The sequence below is a fragment of the Calypte anna genome, chromosome 4A (genome assembly GCF_003957555.1).
Source record: "Calypte anna isolate BGI_N300 chromosome 4A, bCalAnn1_v1.p, whole genome shotgun sequence".
NCBI lineage: Eukaryota > Metazoa > Chordata > Aves > Apodiformes > Trochilidae > Calypte > Calypte anna.
This window is the reverse complement of record NC_044248.1, coordinates 37,361,259-37,378,907: the sequence shown is the minus strand read 5'-3', so window position 1 is coordinate 37,378,907 and position 17,649 is coordinate 37,361,259. Positions and strand designations below refer to the sequence as shown.

Genomic DNA, 17,649 nt, shown 5'->3' with positions numbered 1-17,649 from the left:
GGGAAGTGTGGAAAAGCAAAAAAAATCAGTGTGTGTGACCAAAAAACGTTTTGCTAGAAGGATGATCTGCTTCACTGGAATCCATGGCCATCAGATATATTTAGGGAATGGTTTTGCAGTCAACCACAATGGAGATTAATTCAAGAGAGGAGCTACTTTCCTTCTACTTTACCCCCAAAGTGCCTCCTTGTCAACTGAATGCAGCATTAGGAGGGTTCTTCCTTAAAACAGCTCCATGATTCTCACTGTTTTCTTCTTGGCATCTAAGCAATGCTGCCCTGATAGAGATGAGGATGTGTTTAAGACTCCGTGTCTTAATGGTCAGAGGATTTTTACTCAGTGTTGTGGTTTAACCCTGGTAGAAAGCTAAGCACCACATAGCCAATACTACCTGCAGCAAAATGAAAGTCAGAAGCAAGAGTTCATATTGGATGAAGCTGTGCATATTGCTTTTTACAGCTCTAGGAAGGCAAAATTGAGTTCCAGAGAGGATAAGACCCTGAGCAAGAGAAGCTGCAAAATGTTAGCAGACTAGAACATCCTAGGAAGGCTAAAGGCAGACCCAAGATTAAGGCAACATGGCATAAAGAAAGGAAAGTGATGGGAAAGATGGCGTAATAGGACAAGTATATTGGAGAAGCAGCTCACAAAAACCATTCATTTAGCTATTATCACTAGATGTATAAAAGTTTTTAAGGAAAAAGTGAAACATGAAGACTGATATGAGTTAGTAGCATGCTACGTATTAAGATAGACATAATTTAATAACCTGCTCCCATCAGGGCATGTAGTTACCTCCTCATAGAACAGCTTGGGTGGTGCTTGCTTCCCTCATTAAAGTAATTCTACAACTCAGCCATCACAAATCCACTCAATTTAATTTTTTTTTTTTTTTTTTTTTTTTTTGAGGTGAGTTGATCTGATTGCCAGTTGTCCAGACAAATTCCACAGCCAGGAGAAGCAATTGAGTAAGGCTATACAATCAGAAGTGAGAAAGTACCAAAAATGTGCCCTTTTTGGTATCAGGGGATGGTTAAGCATCTCAGACATATTACCCAAAACTATCTTCAGATGTGCAACACAACATTATTTGAGTACATTTCAAAAATTAGGGTTTATCACTGAAATATTCAGTTGAGTAAGGAGTGTTATGAATATTTTCCGCATGCAGAAGTGAAGTGCACAGGTTTTATGACTGTTCTGTGTTGTCCTGGTTTGGGCCAGGATAAAGGTGATTTTCTGTCTTGTACTTTTGCTTTCAGCTAAGTCTCCTGTAAGTAGCTGCACTTGCTGAAATTCACAGCAAGCTTCTCAGACAGTGTCTGCTTCTAGGACTGATAACACTCGATGTTTATAGTTACTGCTAGAGACTGGTGTGCAGAGCCAAGGGCACTGCTCAGCTCTGAGGAAAACTTTTACCCTCCAGAAGGAACAAAGAGGTCCCACCTGCAGCCCTGCTTTGGGGAGGAACGGACAAGATAGATGCCAGAATTGACCAAACAGAGGATTCCATCCCATGCACATCATACTCACTATAAATTTGAGGGATCACGAGGGCCAAGCCAGATTTCCTGCTTCCAGCTTCTAGCTGCCTGCCCTTCCTGCCTTTCCTGCTTCCCTTCCTTCACCCGGCATCCTGGGAGGATTCTATCTGTTCCTCTGCCTGTACTCCTGATCCGTGCCAGCCCATATCTGTGTGTTCCTGCCTCCAGTTCCCGACTGCTGCTGACTCCAGGAGTCCAGCCTGGACTTTCCCAGGGCTGCCCTGCAGCCTCGGTGGTGACGTGAGAGTTACTGGGGGAAAAGGGGGGAAGGAACGTGGGATCAATTTCCCTGTCTATTTGTATATATTTAGTACTTTTTCCTATTTATCATCACTGTTTCATTAAAGCTGTGTAGTTTAGTTTCCAACTCATAAGTCTCTCTCCCTTATTCTCTCTCCTTTCTTTATCAGAGAGTAGAGAGAGATTAATAGAGAGCATCTGTCACTCAGTTTCATTGCCGGGCCAGTGTTAACCCGTGTGAATTCAAGTGTGCTGGGTCAGGGACAAATGCCTTAACCACAGACTGCTTTCCCTCTATCTTGTTTTAAAACCTGAACACTTTTGTACTTACACACGAATCTGTTCTAACAAACTATGAGAGTAAAAGCAGGAAAACCAATAGAAGAAAGCAAGCATTAGATAAGGACAAAGTTGAGATCCAAAAATGAGATGTTTAGACTCAGGAAAAAGCAAAGCCTTACTCTTGAAAGGACTCCTTGCCCGGGTAAAACCATGAGTGGACAACAGAGATTGTAATGTGCCCCAGTCCAGGTAGAATTGATAGCAGGGCAATACAGACACAAAAAGAAATGTCACATCCAAAACCCATCCCTCAGCCCCTGCCCTGAATTTTACATAGTGGAAAATAGTAGACAGATAACTCGTTTCATTTTATTTTAAACATATCTGTGGAAATCAGAGGTTGACAGTATAGCTTGGAGCAGGCTAGATTCAAGATTAGTGGGAAAAAAAATGCTACACTTCACTGCTTTTTTCAACAAGATAAAGGGTAACAGTTTTGACTATTCAGGCCTTAGGTTGTGGTTCACATGAAAATGAAGTAACTCAAGGCTTTGTAAGTGCCTTAGGAGTTGAAGATTAAAAGAATGAAGTATAATTATTTACTCTGATGCAATCCTCAGACATTGGCCAATAATTTGGATGTAGTTGAACTGTCATAATTTTTTATATAATTTACTAGACCACTTAATAAAGTTAAAAGGGAAGCTAAAAGTTTGAAAAAAGAAGGAGCAATACTCAAGCTAAATAGTGGAAAAGAAGAATTAGTCAGAGTTGAACTTGGTTTTGTTAATTAGTTAGACAATCAAAGAGAAACATTGGTTTGTAACTGTGCTACAGAGGTGGGTGATAAAATCAAGAATAAATCCAGGCCCTAGAGGAGGCAGGGAGGGAGAGCAAGGGATTTTCTACACTGAAAATCAATAGGCTTTGGGAATTTCTGGCAATTTTGAGTAGATTTCCTCTTTTGGGGCAAGCAATGGAAATGTCTCCTGAAACAACAGAAAAAACCATTCAAATCTTCAATACAACAGCCTAAAAGAGAGCAAGAAAATGTTGCATTCAGTGGTGTGTTTGCAATGAGGTGGTGGTCCCAGCACAGCATTTAATGACCCTAAGTGCACAGTGCATCATCAGGAGCCCATGGAATGGATAACAAGCCAGATTTCTCTGTAACTACAACTGCGGATCCTGTGGCTTGAAACTGAGATTCCTATCCCGAAATAGGATAGAAGCTATATGGAACCCCAGTATATTTATGAGAGTTTCATGCTCACTCTGAAGATAAGAAAGCTAAGAAAATGTGAGGATGTACTTTACACACGGAAAAAGCAAAACCAAATCAAAATGCTTGGGATTATTCTCCTGCTCAGCTGAATCCTCTTTTACCCTTAACACTGACAGGAAAACTTCCTGCCCAGGAAGCCATGCAGAAATTATTAAATAAACAAAAAGTTACTGGCTTGTGAGATCAGAGAAACTGATCACTGCTGGGAATTAAAACACATCTTAGGCCTTGACTCTAAAACTGCAGATGGATGGCCTTACGTGCTTCTCCTGTGTTTGGAAGAGAGTTGTGAAATTAGGTAATTATATGGATGGTTAGAATTCATAAAGCATATGAAAATGACCTCTGTGTCTACTCATTAGAAATTTCTGAACACACTGGGATATAGTACTTAATTTTGACACTCTGCATTCTTTCCTTATTCTTTGCTGAAAGTAGAAAGAGAAAAAAAAAAAAAAAAAAAAGAAATGAGGCTCAGGTGTGGGCAAGAGTGTTGATCTATGCTCAGCACTGGCTCTAGAAACAGTGGAAAGGCACACTGAATGATCACATAGCCATGCAGAGCCTTGGCAACCACATAAAGGAAATATTTACTGTCACACTTTAAAAATTTCATCATTGGCAAATGCTGAGAAACTACTCCCAAAAGTTAAATTCACTCTCATTTCTGGATCTCTCAGCTCCCTTCCAGTGGCTGCTGGATGACCAAGCACAGCAATTAGGATGCACAAGAAGCACTAAGTCTCAGAAAACACCACCAAAACATTTTCAACCACAGGATGCTATAGTACTGTCAATAGGCATAATTAGGTTTTTTTGTTGGCTCATAAAATAATTAAGCCCCACTTTCAAATGTCATCCATTTTGCATTTCTTTCCTTAAAAGATTTCAGTGAAATAAGCAGCCCCAAATACTTAATTTTCCCAAGTGCTTTATTGACCACTGTTTTGGGGATTTCATTTGGCTCAGAACAGCAGAGCAGCTTGTTATTTTTAATTGAACAGCAATGTACATTCCTTCATGATAGAATCAATGACCAAAGTTTAATCGAAACATTTCACTCTCCCAATACAGAAATTCTCCTGCCAGCAACAGTTATAAAAGTTGCTGCAAAATATAACAGAATCTCCACTCATTAATAACACTAAAACAAAGAAATAAGTTTCAAACCTATGAAATCTTGCATATCTAAGATGTTATACCCTCAATATCCTAATGTGTGTAACTGTATTGGCATCAAAACCCACTGTGCTTGGATTCTGCACCTTACAAAAGACTGATTAGAAAGTCACTTGTACTAAAAGTTGCCTTGCCTGCAGGATGAAGCTGGTTCATGTCCCAGAAGCTGAATACAATATTAAAGGGGTTTTAAATTTTGGCCTTTAATTACCACTGCCCTTATGCATGTGCTTGGTCTTCTCACTTTTTAAATGAAGGGTTTATCATCATCTATGAGAAATGGGTTTGTGCTTTCAGTTACAGTCTCAGAAAACACTTTTTTTTTTTTTCCCTGAACCAAACTGGATTTATTACACTATTTAGTTTAGTGATATTTAAAAGAAAGAGAAAGAAAACCCTGTTATCCACCCTTCCCCTATCTCTATCTCTTATTGCAGAGCAATGACACCAAGGCTGCTTTCAAAGCAATGTATGGCAATGGTTTGCTAGGATTCAGCCAAGCTTTGTGCATTGATTTTAATTCACAATAACTTAATGCACCTAATAGTTCTTTCTAAGCCATTATAGCTATATGAAAGGAATATGGATTAAGACTGGAATCAACTGGAGTGTTGTACAGTATGTTAGCTAGCACAATTCTAGCTTTAATGTAGCCAGCTCAGCTACTGGAATTTGCAAAAGTTTAGTCCAGGTACACTAACCTGCTGGGAGCTGCATTATACTTCTTCCAGCAGATATGCAAGAGCTCCTATTCATAATAAATTCACACAATAGTTCATGACATTGCAGTATCATGCAGCTCACCTCCCTTTTTATGTCACATAGTATGGAGGAATAATTACAATCAGAGTAAGAGCCTCTTTCTGTTTAAAAGCCAAATTTCCTGTGTGCTCTGTGAGCTGTATGAATCACTCTGGCATGCAGATATGCCCACAGAGCAGAAGGGGAAGGGGCAGTGAGAAGAAAAGAACTCAGGAGTCTGGAGAGGTAATCCCTGACATACAGATGAGTGAGTGTCCTGGTCTGGGCCAGGATTAAGGTGATTTTCTGTCTTCTTCTTTTGCTTTCAGCTAAGTCTCTTGTAAGTAGTTGCACTTGCTGAAATTCACAGCAAGTTTCTCAAACAGTGTCTGCTTCTGGGACTGATAACACTCGATGTTTATAGTTACTGCTAGAGACTGGTGAGCAGAGCCAAGGACACTGCTCAGCTCTGATGAGAACATCTGACCCTCCAGGAGGATAAAGAGGTCCCACCTGAGCCCTCCTCTGGGCTTTGAACAAGATAGATGCCAGAACTGACCAAACAGAGGATTCCATCCCATACACATCATACTCAGTATAAATTCAAGGGATCACAAGGGTCAAGCTGAGTTTCCAGCTTCCTGCCTTTCCTGCTTCCCTTTCTTCGCCCGTTCCCTGTTTCCTTGGGCATCCTGGAAGGATTCCATCCGTTCCTCTGCCTGTGCTCCTGATCCGTGCCAGCCCATATCTGTGTGTTCCTGCCTCCAGTTCCTGACTCCTGCCGACTCCAGGATTCCAGCCTCGACTTTCCCAGGGCTGCCCTGCAGCCTCGGTGGTGATGTGAGAGTTATTGGGGGAAAAGGGGGGAAGGAACGTGGGATCAATTTCCCTGTATCTTTGTATATATTTAGTAATTTTTCCTATTTATCACTACTGGTTTTTTAAAGTTGTGTAGTTTAGTTTCCAACCCATCAGTCTCTCTCCCTTATTCTCTCTCCTTTCTTTATCAGGGAGGAGAGAGAGATTAATAGAGAGCATCTCTTTCTTGGTTTCATTGCCGGGCCAGTGTTAAACAGTGACAGTGAGGTTGGCCCTACCAGGGTCTGCATTGCACCTCCCTTGCTGTCAAACTGTGGCCCCAGCCAGGTCCCCAAACGTTTTAATTCCTTGATATTTACCTCATCTAGTATACAGCACTTACTACTTTAAAGAAAATGAATTGGAAATATTAATTGAAAACAAAATGGGCTGGGTTTCCCAGCAGACTCTGAGATTAAAGGTTGTAAAACAAATGATCACAGCAGGCATGTGCAGGATGAACAAGTGTAAGGTTTATGACCTTCCTGTTCTCATACAAGCTAAGTGGATCAAAGAGATGTAAAACAGCTATTAAACATAACCTGTGCCCTGACAGCAGCAATTTCAATTTGGCCCTTGTACAGGTGTGGTGGGGAGAAAAGGAATGGACATAGAGGCTCTGAGTCTCTCAAGGGTTATTAGCTTCTGTTATTATAATAATAATTTAAATTATTAATATTTTGAGGAAATATCACCCTGGTACACTGCCACTTGAGAGAAACCCTAAGTATTTCCTACAGAAAATGAAATACATATGCGAATGTTTGCAGACAGAAGAAAATGGATTGGCAGCATTAGGGGGAGCATTACACAAACCCTAAATCTCTGGCAAAGTGAGAAATACAAAATAAAGGCACACTGTGCCCCAGTGGATGTTTTTGCTCAGTTACCAGCACAGATCAGCTGCGAGGGAACAGCTGAAATGGCTCCTGTTCCCATTTTCTGCTTAGTCAAGTAACCCTAAGCAGGGCTGGCAACCCTTGGAAGACAAAAGGGGCAGATGGCTGAGGGCTGGAGGCTCTTCAGGAACCTTATTTATGAGCCATATATAGTGATTTCCATCATTCTTAGTCCCCAAGAAAGAAATGCAGGAATCCCCCTCTTTACCTCATAGCTTTGATATTGCCACTTTCTCCGCAATGATGTTAGATTCAATTTAATTAAACATATTTTGCAAAATTAAACACATTGATGTAATCATGGCATGCTGTCTGCATATAGAGAAGGATGAGTAGTGTAGAAATATTGCTGATATAGCAGCAAAGATCAGGCTGCAGAGGTCTGTAAGGGATTAGCACCACAGCTGACTAGCAGAGTGGAGAAATTTGGGGCTTAATTCAGTGGATGGCACTAAAATGTATTCTGGAAATTTGTGTCTATGCTGCAAGCTAGGATGTGTACAGTCAGCTCCAGAAGGCATGAGAACTTAAGGAGCAACTTTTATATGCTAATTGCTTCTGAAATGCTGGGCAGCAACACAAGCTAAAAAAAATAGTGCTATTTAGTGTGCTGGATCAGTAAGGTAAAAAGGTGAACAGGAAGAAAGACACTTATCAGGTCTTCCCTTTAATGTTCATAATAATTATAAGTGCTGCATAATGCAATTGTTACCAACTCTCAGCCTTAAAGTTCCTATCTGCTTCAGGGTATAAGCTAAAGATTAGGGAACCTAAGGAAAAAGCTGTCTTACTGTGGAGCTGGTGTCCCCCAGTATTACCTTGCTTTGTAACAATACCTGGCTCAAATGAAGTGTAGATGTCTTTCCATATTTCCAGAAATAAAAGTCTCTGTGTAGAGCATGAGATCATACAATCAGTCTTAGAACTACAATAAAAGTGCTATTTTTTTACAATTAGTTTCTAACCAGTACCTTCATCAGATGACATCTTTAGTTAAGAAGCAGGATAAACACGTTACACTGAGTCTGGGGATAAAACCACTATTACTTTTCCTGCATACTTGATATTTTAAAATGCTGAAAGCAAAAATAATTTTGAGTAAAGTTTCTGAGCAGAGTTTGACATACCAAGGAGCAACTAGGTTCCATTTTTAATTTTAAAGAGATGATAATAACGTTTTTAGGAGAATAGAAAGTGATTCATATGGTCAGCATACATCTCAAGCCATTTAAAAATATCTTCCTTACACTAGGAATGAGCCTCCTATTATTAAAACCTGTGAAAATGAATGATTTTTCCTTAAAGTCACCATTTTAGTTCAAGAAATGCTTGTCGAGCTTCATGATCTGAAGTCTGAATTCAAGTTTTCAAATTGAGAAATCTGCTTCATGAAAAGATATTCCAATACCAACTGACTTCTCTACAGGTTAAAGCTGCTCTCATATGAAATGACAGCTTTTATGCCAGCAACCAGGGTAACTACAAAAACATGTAAATTTTGTGCCTAATCCTATGATGCATCATTACCCCTGCTGATTTCATTCATTTGCCAATGAAATGAACACCTCTAGCACTCTTGCTATAATTTACCACCATTTCACTGAAAGTTTTTCTTGATGTGTTTGTCTATAATAGATGCATTCTTTCCAACTTTCCTTCCAAGACAGATATGGGCAGACAAAAAGAAGAGAAATCAAGACAGAGGGACTTGTTGTTGGTTAGGAAATTATACGTTGTTTACAACTGGCTATGGAGTCTCCTAAAATTTCCAGTTAATTTTGAATTATTTGAACTACAAGACATCTGGCATCTACTGAATACATTGCTACATTTTAGAATAAAGAGATTTTATGACAGCTCATTTTATAATAAACCACATCACTCACAGCTTTTCTGCCATTCAAACTGAGAGCAAAAAGGCCATCAAAGAAGGTTTTATCCCTTATAGGAGAAGAAGTAAAAACACAAATAACTACAACTGGTGAAGATAACCAAGTTATATCTCTTTAACTTGCCACCCCATAAGGCACTTCTGCTGCTACAAGAATTCACTATGGTGCACTATAATCCAATATATCAAGAATGTTGACACAAAGAGCAACATACAATTTAATACAATAAGTCTTAATTAAAATTAGGTTTAAGATAGAATAGGCTGCATAGGAACAGAACCTGAGAGAATGAAGGACCCACAGGAGTGGGCGCCGTTCAATTGTGAAAGTGGGCAAAGGGATCAGGACTACGTGACAGAAGTGAACACCAAAAAAAAAGGGAGAAAATAGGCATTATCTATGAGGCTATTATGAATGTTCACTATCATGAAACATTTATTCAGTATTTCCTGAGGCACCCACATATAGCATTTGCTGCAGTTTATCTTAAAGTCATTCACTGATGGTTTTGTCCTGCCACTTTTTTATCCTTTATCACTTCTGTTCGTTTCCTTGTGTATGCTTAAACACCATCTTATTTCATCTTTCTAACACTTTTCCTTTTTCCTAAGGCTCTGAAAGCTACTCCATCTTCTGGGAAAGGGCTTCTGTTACTTTGTTTAACCAGTGCTGGAAGCCAAATCCTAAAGACACTCTCAGCTTTTACAGCCAGAATTTAGCTTCAACTGGAGATGCAGACCTCCTGCTACTTCATGTCCCTACAGATACTGCATTTTTTAAGGTTTGTTTCTTTCCTAATCTGCTCAAAAAGTGCTCATGCATTTAATACCAACCACTCAGAGTTAGTCTACATATGATAAATTTTTCCATGGTGCAAATGATGTTGGATTTTTTATTTTTTTTTAATATGGGTGTCCAGCCTTCCACCAGCCCTCTCTGTACACCATGTCCCACAGTGCCCACCTGGAGTCAGTGGTCATCAAACTTCCTCTGGCTCACCTAATTCTAGGTGAAGTAACTCTCAAGAAGCAGTACATAGGGCTAGATGACAAAGTATAATTAAGTTTCACTTGCTATTATTTTTCTTTCCTTCATCCTGCCTGAACTTTTGGAAACATCCAGATATGAAAATAGATGCCTCCTGCTCAGAACTGTATCAAATTCATATAAAGTCACAAATACATTTTGCAGCATGAGGAAGTTTTCTCTTACACACTTCCAGGAAAGGCTCTGTACTTTTTCATGGTGGTATCAGTTCTTTAAAATGGGGTAATTCAAATTTTTCCTTTTTCAAACAACAGGGGATTTTTAGAAACACAATTTTCTGAATCCATGCTGGCCTATTCATTACTGAACAGGCCAATTCCATTTCCAATGGCTAAACATTCATATGAGTAATCCACTGATTACCACTACTACTGAAATAATATTATGAGAGTGTGGCTTATATCCTGGCTCCTTTCAATAAAACTGAGCAGCTGAAAAAAAAGCAGTAAAAATAGTAATTAAAAAAAAGAATATCTGGCTGTCCTATCAAGGCATTCTGAATTTTTTTGGAGCTATTATGCTGACCTTTGCTGGAGCTACAGCTCAGAAACTAAGAATACATTTCAGAAATTTACCAGTAAGTCACTTGAACTTGAAAGTAACTTGTCAAACACAAAGTTCAAACTTCAACTGCATATTGGGAAGCAGTCCAAGACAGAGACGTTTGATATTTAAGTAAGATAAAATAAACCTTTTTCTAAAATTGGGGAAAAATGGGGTACTAATCCAAGTCAGAATATGCTGAATCATATACATACTGCATGACTATAGTTTCCCTCAGAATAAAACACAAAGGATTTTTTCTTATTGCTACTTATGCAAAGAAAAGAACTCCCATTATTTTCAGACAAGCCAGGTCTCACTGCTAAATGAATCCAGAGATCTCCATTTTGGGGACATGCTGCATTCTTTCATACTCACAGTGATTTTGGTTTGGAACTGCAGACACATAGCCCACAATTATTAAATTTATCTAAAAGAAGGAATTAGTAGATGGATGCAGATAATGGGAATTGTTTGGCGGTTGCTTTTTGAAGGATTGCTTTGGGGAAATTAGTCAAGATCATTTATCATTTTCACACTGCAGAATGTTTCATTTCATAATAAGGATAATGCAGTATAACCCAGGTATTGCAATTTACTATCCTCTCAGATTCTATTAAAAATTTTAGATTCAGTCCTTTTCAACCCAAAGGCATAACAAAATGAAATAGAATGGTCCCTATCTAGAAAGATTTGAGGGATTCAGAGCATTAACAGAACAAATTAACAAACTAATGTCAACTTCCCAAATCTTGATGACTAAGAAACCCATTCATATTCAAAGGTATTATTTAATTTAGCATAAATCTTCTTGTTTATCCTGATCATGACCATAGTCTTAAAGACTTGCAGAATTAATAGCAATAACTGATAATCAGCAAATAATACACTCTTTACTTTTAACAAAAAGGTATTAACTTAATTGAACTCAGAGACAGATGGAAAAGTATGCTGAAGTAAAGTTGATGCTTGAGATCACTCCTGCACTCACATCAAAGGCAATAATTGCACATTTTCAACATACAGGTTAAATCTGAATTTCTCTCTAAACTAAGTCTTTTCTTATCCAGCAGAAAGAAAACCAGATGAACGCTGCACTTCTACACATTACTATGGCATTGATATAACAGAGAGAACTCTGTTGCTTTGTCTAAACTATAATTTATTTTTATTCTCTGTGACAAAATTATGGCCCTAAGAGTAAATAGCCCTGGATAATAGGGATAATAAGGATAGGGTTTAATAAACTTATAGTCAGTGTCTTTGTTGACCATGTTTTTCTAAGAACAAGTTTTTCTAAATTGAATAACAGCAAATAGAGGGACTAAAAGTCTAATTTTAAAATAAGAAATATCAAGTATTACTACGTTTTTTATAGTTGTCTTTCATTTACAGTGGTATAGCATCCCAGCTAAGTCTCTGCTCAAATTCAAATGCTTTATCTATTTATTCTATTCCAGTAAAAATTATATAATTGCACCATTGTAACAAGCTATGTGAATAAAGACAGGAATAAGAAACAAGTTAAGGTCTATAAATTTATCCTATAGCAAGATATATGTTTGAAGTAAAGATATGCTAATGACAAGTATATTTTAAGGATTAGAACTAAGGATTAGAAGCCAGTATATCCCCATGAGTAACCTTTACTTATATATAGTGAAAGAAATTGCTAGAGATAAGCACCCTAAACAATGCTCTGTCACCCGCAGGGTAGCAGCAATAACTGCAGATATCAAAAGATGAGAAGACATTAGAAATAATTAGCAATTCTGACATCTGCACTGGCTTTTGGTTAGTAGTTTATCTTCTGTTTCAGTCTCCTGCCTCTCTCTAAGGCATTTGCTTTTGTGGATGAGGGAGAAATGGTTTTTCATCTTCCTGATTTCTGGTATTTTGGGGAAAGTGCCAACGCTCAAGGGAAATGCTACTGAAAAATACCATTTCTGGCTCATGATTTTAAATAAGTATTTGCTTCTTCCCTTTGTTCACTCAGCGTAGAAAAATCCCTGCCTCTCACCTTTGCTGAGTAAAATCAAATCAACCTTGATTTGCAGTGTGGTTCACAGTTGGTTTTGTCTAGATTGCTCTGACCAGCCATGCAAAGTTCTACAATTTTAAGAGAATAAAGGAAGTTTTATGTTACGAGACCAATATGAATCAAGTCCATCTCCCCATATCTTGCCTTCCGTGCACATTCTACATAAAATGAGTGAGTTAGCAAAACCATAAGGTAGCAAATTCTCACAAAGCACCATTCAGACTGTTCTGCACTAGCAGTGCACGGCTGTTGTCACCATTGTCACCGGTTGTTCTTTACAATGGGATTTTGTGCACTGCAGTGAGGTGACTGAACTGCCAAGTGCTGTGCACTGAACTCGAGATGTCTGCCTTCTGTTTTTATTATGAATACAGAACCCTATCAGCATAACTAATTACATCTTTGTAATTTTGCAAGTTGCTAAATATTCATGCTGTAACGACGTGAGGGAAGAATGCTCTCTGGCAAGCTAACTAAAACAACTGGGGATGAAAGCAGAATAGAGTGGGGAGAGAGGGAAGAAGAAAATAAAAATAACCTAAGACTTTAATTTGAATTTATTTTGCTAGACAACATCCACGGTTCATATTTGTCAACAGAAAATTATATTGAATCAATTTACATGAGTACCAGGCAAAACACAAAGATCAGCCACTTACTTCCACTATGATGCTATTTTGTTGAAAATGAAATTAAAGTGCAAAAGAACCCTACTTCACTGCTTTGTCTTTTTCTGTGCATCCATCGTTCCTATTTTTTTTTTTTTTTAATTTTCTTTTTGTAGATATTATCACAGGAAGTTCTCCAATAAAGTAAGAGCTGGAACAGACCAGAAACCCTGACAGATAACAGCTTCTAAAGACTCATAAAACAATTGGAGGGGTACAAAACTGCCTTGTCAGGGGCACTGCCATGCTCCAGTGATTTCACTTGCTACCCTTGACTGAGCTTTTCCCTTCATGAGGCAATGTCAGCAATACAAATCGTGGAAACTACTCTTGCCTTGTTCTTTACAAGCAAGTGGTCAGGCCCTCAACCACCAGACTGGGACTGAAAAACATGAGTGGAGAGCAGGAAATGGGAAGTAGATCAATATAATCTTTACAGTTCTGCAGACTTGGATCAACTTTGTGTTTGGGCATCAGTCCAAAGAGACCTCTACATCTCATATTTGTATCTTTTTCTTTATTTCTTTCTGGGTCTTTGTTTTATTTTGTTAAGGTTTTTTTTACCCATTTGAACAATTTCTGCTCAAAGTTATGGCACTGGCATTATATCACAGGATACGTTCCTATTCTAATAGATATTTTCTGTTCACCTTAAAACCAAAAGCTTTGCTGCAGCTGCTTAATGCAAGATGTCCACACAGGGGACAACCTGGCTGAAGAAGAGGAGGGGACAGTGGATGTTTCACTGAACTAATGCTACTCACTCTAGGCTGATCTTGAATATTTTTCTGAGTGTGGCAATACATGTCAGACTGCACTCAGTTTGGCAAGGTAATTGGAGGGCAGGTACATCTTATGAATCATTTAGAGTTTCAGCTCAGAGGGCACTCAAGGTTGCCCTTCATGAGTTCATATGGTTCTGTTATATAATTGAGTGTGTGCCTGTGGAAGGATCAGCTTTTTCATGTGTTTGATTCACTCTCAGAAATGAACTGCAATGATAAATAATTTGATTTTATGGGTATTACTCCTTTGCTCTGGAATCGGGCACTCAAACAACAACGTAGTTCTTGGTAAAATGTACTTCATAAAAAGGATGAGGCAGGGGAAAAAAATACATCCCCCTGATGCAAAAGGATGAAGATCTGCTTACCAGCACAGTCACCACACGCAGAACCACCCCTCGCATGTTGTTTTCCAACTTTCTGTCTGTTAGTGATCCATTAAGACCAGTGATGGGGTTCCAGCAGCCAAGCTGAAAGAGAAAAGAGAAATAATTTCACTGTTGTCCATAAGAGTTTTCCAACCATTTATCTGATGCAGATTTAAGCAGGAAGTCAAACAAAACTAACAGAACACCTGGAATGAACTGGATGGAAAGTCAGGAAAGGGCTTGCAGACAGATTCATCTTTAAATTGCAAATGAAACAATTAGGGGTATCAGGTTGTACTTTAAATACCAGTGTGCAAAGGAGGACAGCATCCAGGGAGGGGCTGTGTATATATTGCTTTAGAAGAGCTAGGGGAAAACTTCCATATTAATGAAAAGCACTTAAAAAGCAGTATGGCTGTAACAATTCTTCTACCTTACTTCCAGTGATACACTAATTGGAAAAAAAATAGCTCCCATAATTTAAGCACCCTGTCTGCTCCAGCCCATCTTTCCTTGCAGAACTCTGGTGAAAGGAATCACACTAATTTTAATTAAAGCTTCCACTACTCATTGATAATGAAACAGCAGTGATTTTTAGCCTACTTAAAAATCACATTTCAAGAGGACTGGAAAAAAAGACCACTGGATATCCAGGCAGATCACAGTACTGAGAAAGGACTGCAACACATAATATAGACAAAAGAATTCAGTTATGAGATGCTTTGCATTGGTGCTTTTGCATTTCTTGTGCTTCTTTGGACAGAATGTTTTTCTCAGGGATGTCTCTAGGACTGCTTTTCAATATGAATTTAGCAGACACTGACCTGCAATTTAGTTTCTCTGAAAATATAACTTGCCTACATTGCTATAGATATTGAGAAATATATTTTATTTTACTAAGGGGGATGTTGATGATTGGATGCTGGGATCTTGGAGGTCTTGTCCAACCATGACTATTCTGTGATGATATTAGATGTTCATGTTCAAACAGAGCAGCTGACAACTCAGCCCTACAAACTTTACTGATTTTCTTTTTGGAATCATCACCACATTCACCTGGCCTGTGCAAATCTAAAACCCAAACAGAACAGCAACTTTCTGAAGCAGAGACTCAATTACTGCATGCAAACTAATTGCCCATGTCAAGTTATTACACAGTTAAAGAAGTGGGCATCTGCAGGTAGCACTTCTTGCTCTGAACTGCCTGCTCCATGGACTGTGCATGGAGCCTATGGAGGGATGCTCAGATCTTCTGACATAGGTATAGAATTTAAGACTCTAACCCTAGGTGTTTTTTGTACCCTTTATAATGGCACAAAAGGTCTTGCTCTACCAAAAAAACATCAGTAGGTTACTACTGGACCAGATGACCACTACTAAGACTTGTCTCTCAGAGAACTGAACCATATAATCTGGAGAAATATCAACAATATAATATCCAAAACACTACTGTACTTGAATGCACAACCACCAAAATGGCAACGTGCCAGTGCCAGCTAAAGGGGTTTATGAAAGGATGAATGTGACTTAGCACAAATTGACAAAGCATTCTTTTCAGTCCTTTGTGGGAAAAGCCTTTGTATATATGTTTCAGAGATCTTTCAAAGTAGGACAGAAATCCAGGAGCAAATTCTGAGTACATACATTTAACATTTTTAAGAAGTGGGCCATGGGAAATATTTGTTTTCTTCATTACATTCATTGGCTGTTTTAGAGCAATTTTAAATTATTTTATTTTATTTATATATAATATTACATATTATATATATTATATATATTTATATATTTTTTATACAAACAATATATATACATATTTATATTTTTATATATATATACATAAATCTTTGAAGACTGTTCCTTAAGAAATAGGTCCCTCAAAAAGTAAAAAACCCAAACCTTTCTGCTGTGATGTAGAGGTCAGGTGTGACTCAATGATTTTAAAGGCTTTTTCTAACCTAAATGATTGTATGATTCTATGTTTCCCAAAAGAAGATGTCCTTAAAACAATGTAGTAATTTCTCTGCCATTTCAGAAGTGGCCAGAGCTGTCCTAATCCTTCCCATTTTGAAGTTAAGGTTATACTTCTTTTTCAGGGAATGAGTAAAGGTAATGCTGAGAATACTTTTAATCTCTAGTAATAACTAAACCAAGGATCTGCTGCTTCTCCTACACCCCCACAGCATGTCTAGATTTTCACAGCTCCATGGATGGGCTGCTGAAACATTCCAGGTCCTCATCACTCCTCTTGCAAAATCCTCCAGTGCTCTGAGCTGAAGAACCTAAATCCTGAGGTGTGGTATCTATAATAACACAGTGAAATATAGTGAATGTATTTGAAGTGTGTGCTAAACCACTGCCAACCTATAAACCAAAACTTTGAGAGTCTGCATTTTCTGTAAAAAAAAGCATTGAGAGCAGCACTAAGTTCAGAACAAAAGAGCATTAAATTAATTTGAGTATTGTAATTTTTAGTCACATAAAGGAACTAATTAGAACTTAGATCTAACTAGCATAGCCAAATGTGTTGGAAGTATAATTACTGCAGGAACTGTACTGCTTTTGCCAGATTTAAAACCCCAGGAAGTTACTAAAGAGCCTTTGTATTCTTTTGAGGTCAAAGCCCATTTTTAATTATGTATATTAATGTGTACATTTTTATATAATTAACATTTTAGCTCAACCCATTCTACCTTTTCAGAAGAAAACCTCCAACGGAACGAATTCTTGGTAATCTTGTGCAGCACTAATTTTCCTTTAAAAAGGCACATTTTATTTTCAATTATTGTTCATTTAATTATCAGCTCAATTCTTCCTTTATGCAGCACAGGCATGGGGAAGACAAATGTGCAGCACCTTGCCAATGAAGTTGAAATTGATTTTGAGTGGGAGCTGCTTACTGTTATTAGGCAAAAAACCAATCAGCATTTATTGATGACAATTTGAGCTTGTCACTGCAGCAAGGAGCAAATGTAACTACTGCTGAAGCAGCAAGGAGGGGGTAGGATGAAACCACTCCTTGCTCTTATCTTTTGCTTAACTGCTTCTGCAAAATATTTGTTGCCTCTGCATTTAATTCCTTTTTTCTTTTGTTCTGTCCCTAAGAGTTGAAACGAGAGAATAAATCAGACAATAGCAGAACCTCACACAATAATTCTGGTTGGTTTGTGTAGAACAATATGGGTGATAGGAACTCCCTGTTTAGCATATGAATTTTTTAATTTATAGTGCTTTGTTAATTTAAGTGCAGTTTCTTTTATTTGTTCTAATGACAGCATTC

General features: G+C 38.1%; 1 protein-coding gene across 2 annotated transcripts in view; it reads right to left on the bottom strand.

Moving 5' to 3' along the window:
- The window catches only part of GRID2 (glutamate ionotropic receptor delta type subunit 2), a 705,658-nt gene that overhangs the window by 139,304 nt on the left and 548,705 nt on the right, over positions 1–17,649 (bottom strand). For both annotated transcript variants that reach the window (XM_030449840.1, XM_030449841.1), the window contains one exon: positions 14,373–14,474. In XM_030449840.1, coding sequence (XP_030305700.1) covers positions 14,373–14,474 — 102 coding nt within the window. The remainder of the gene's footprint in view (positions 1–14,372; positions 14,475–17,649) is intronic.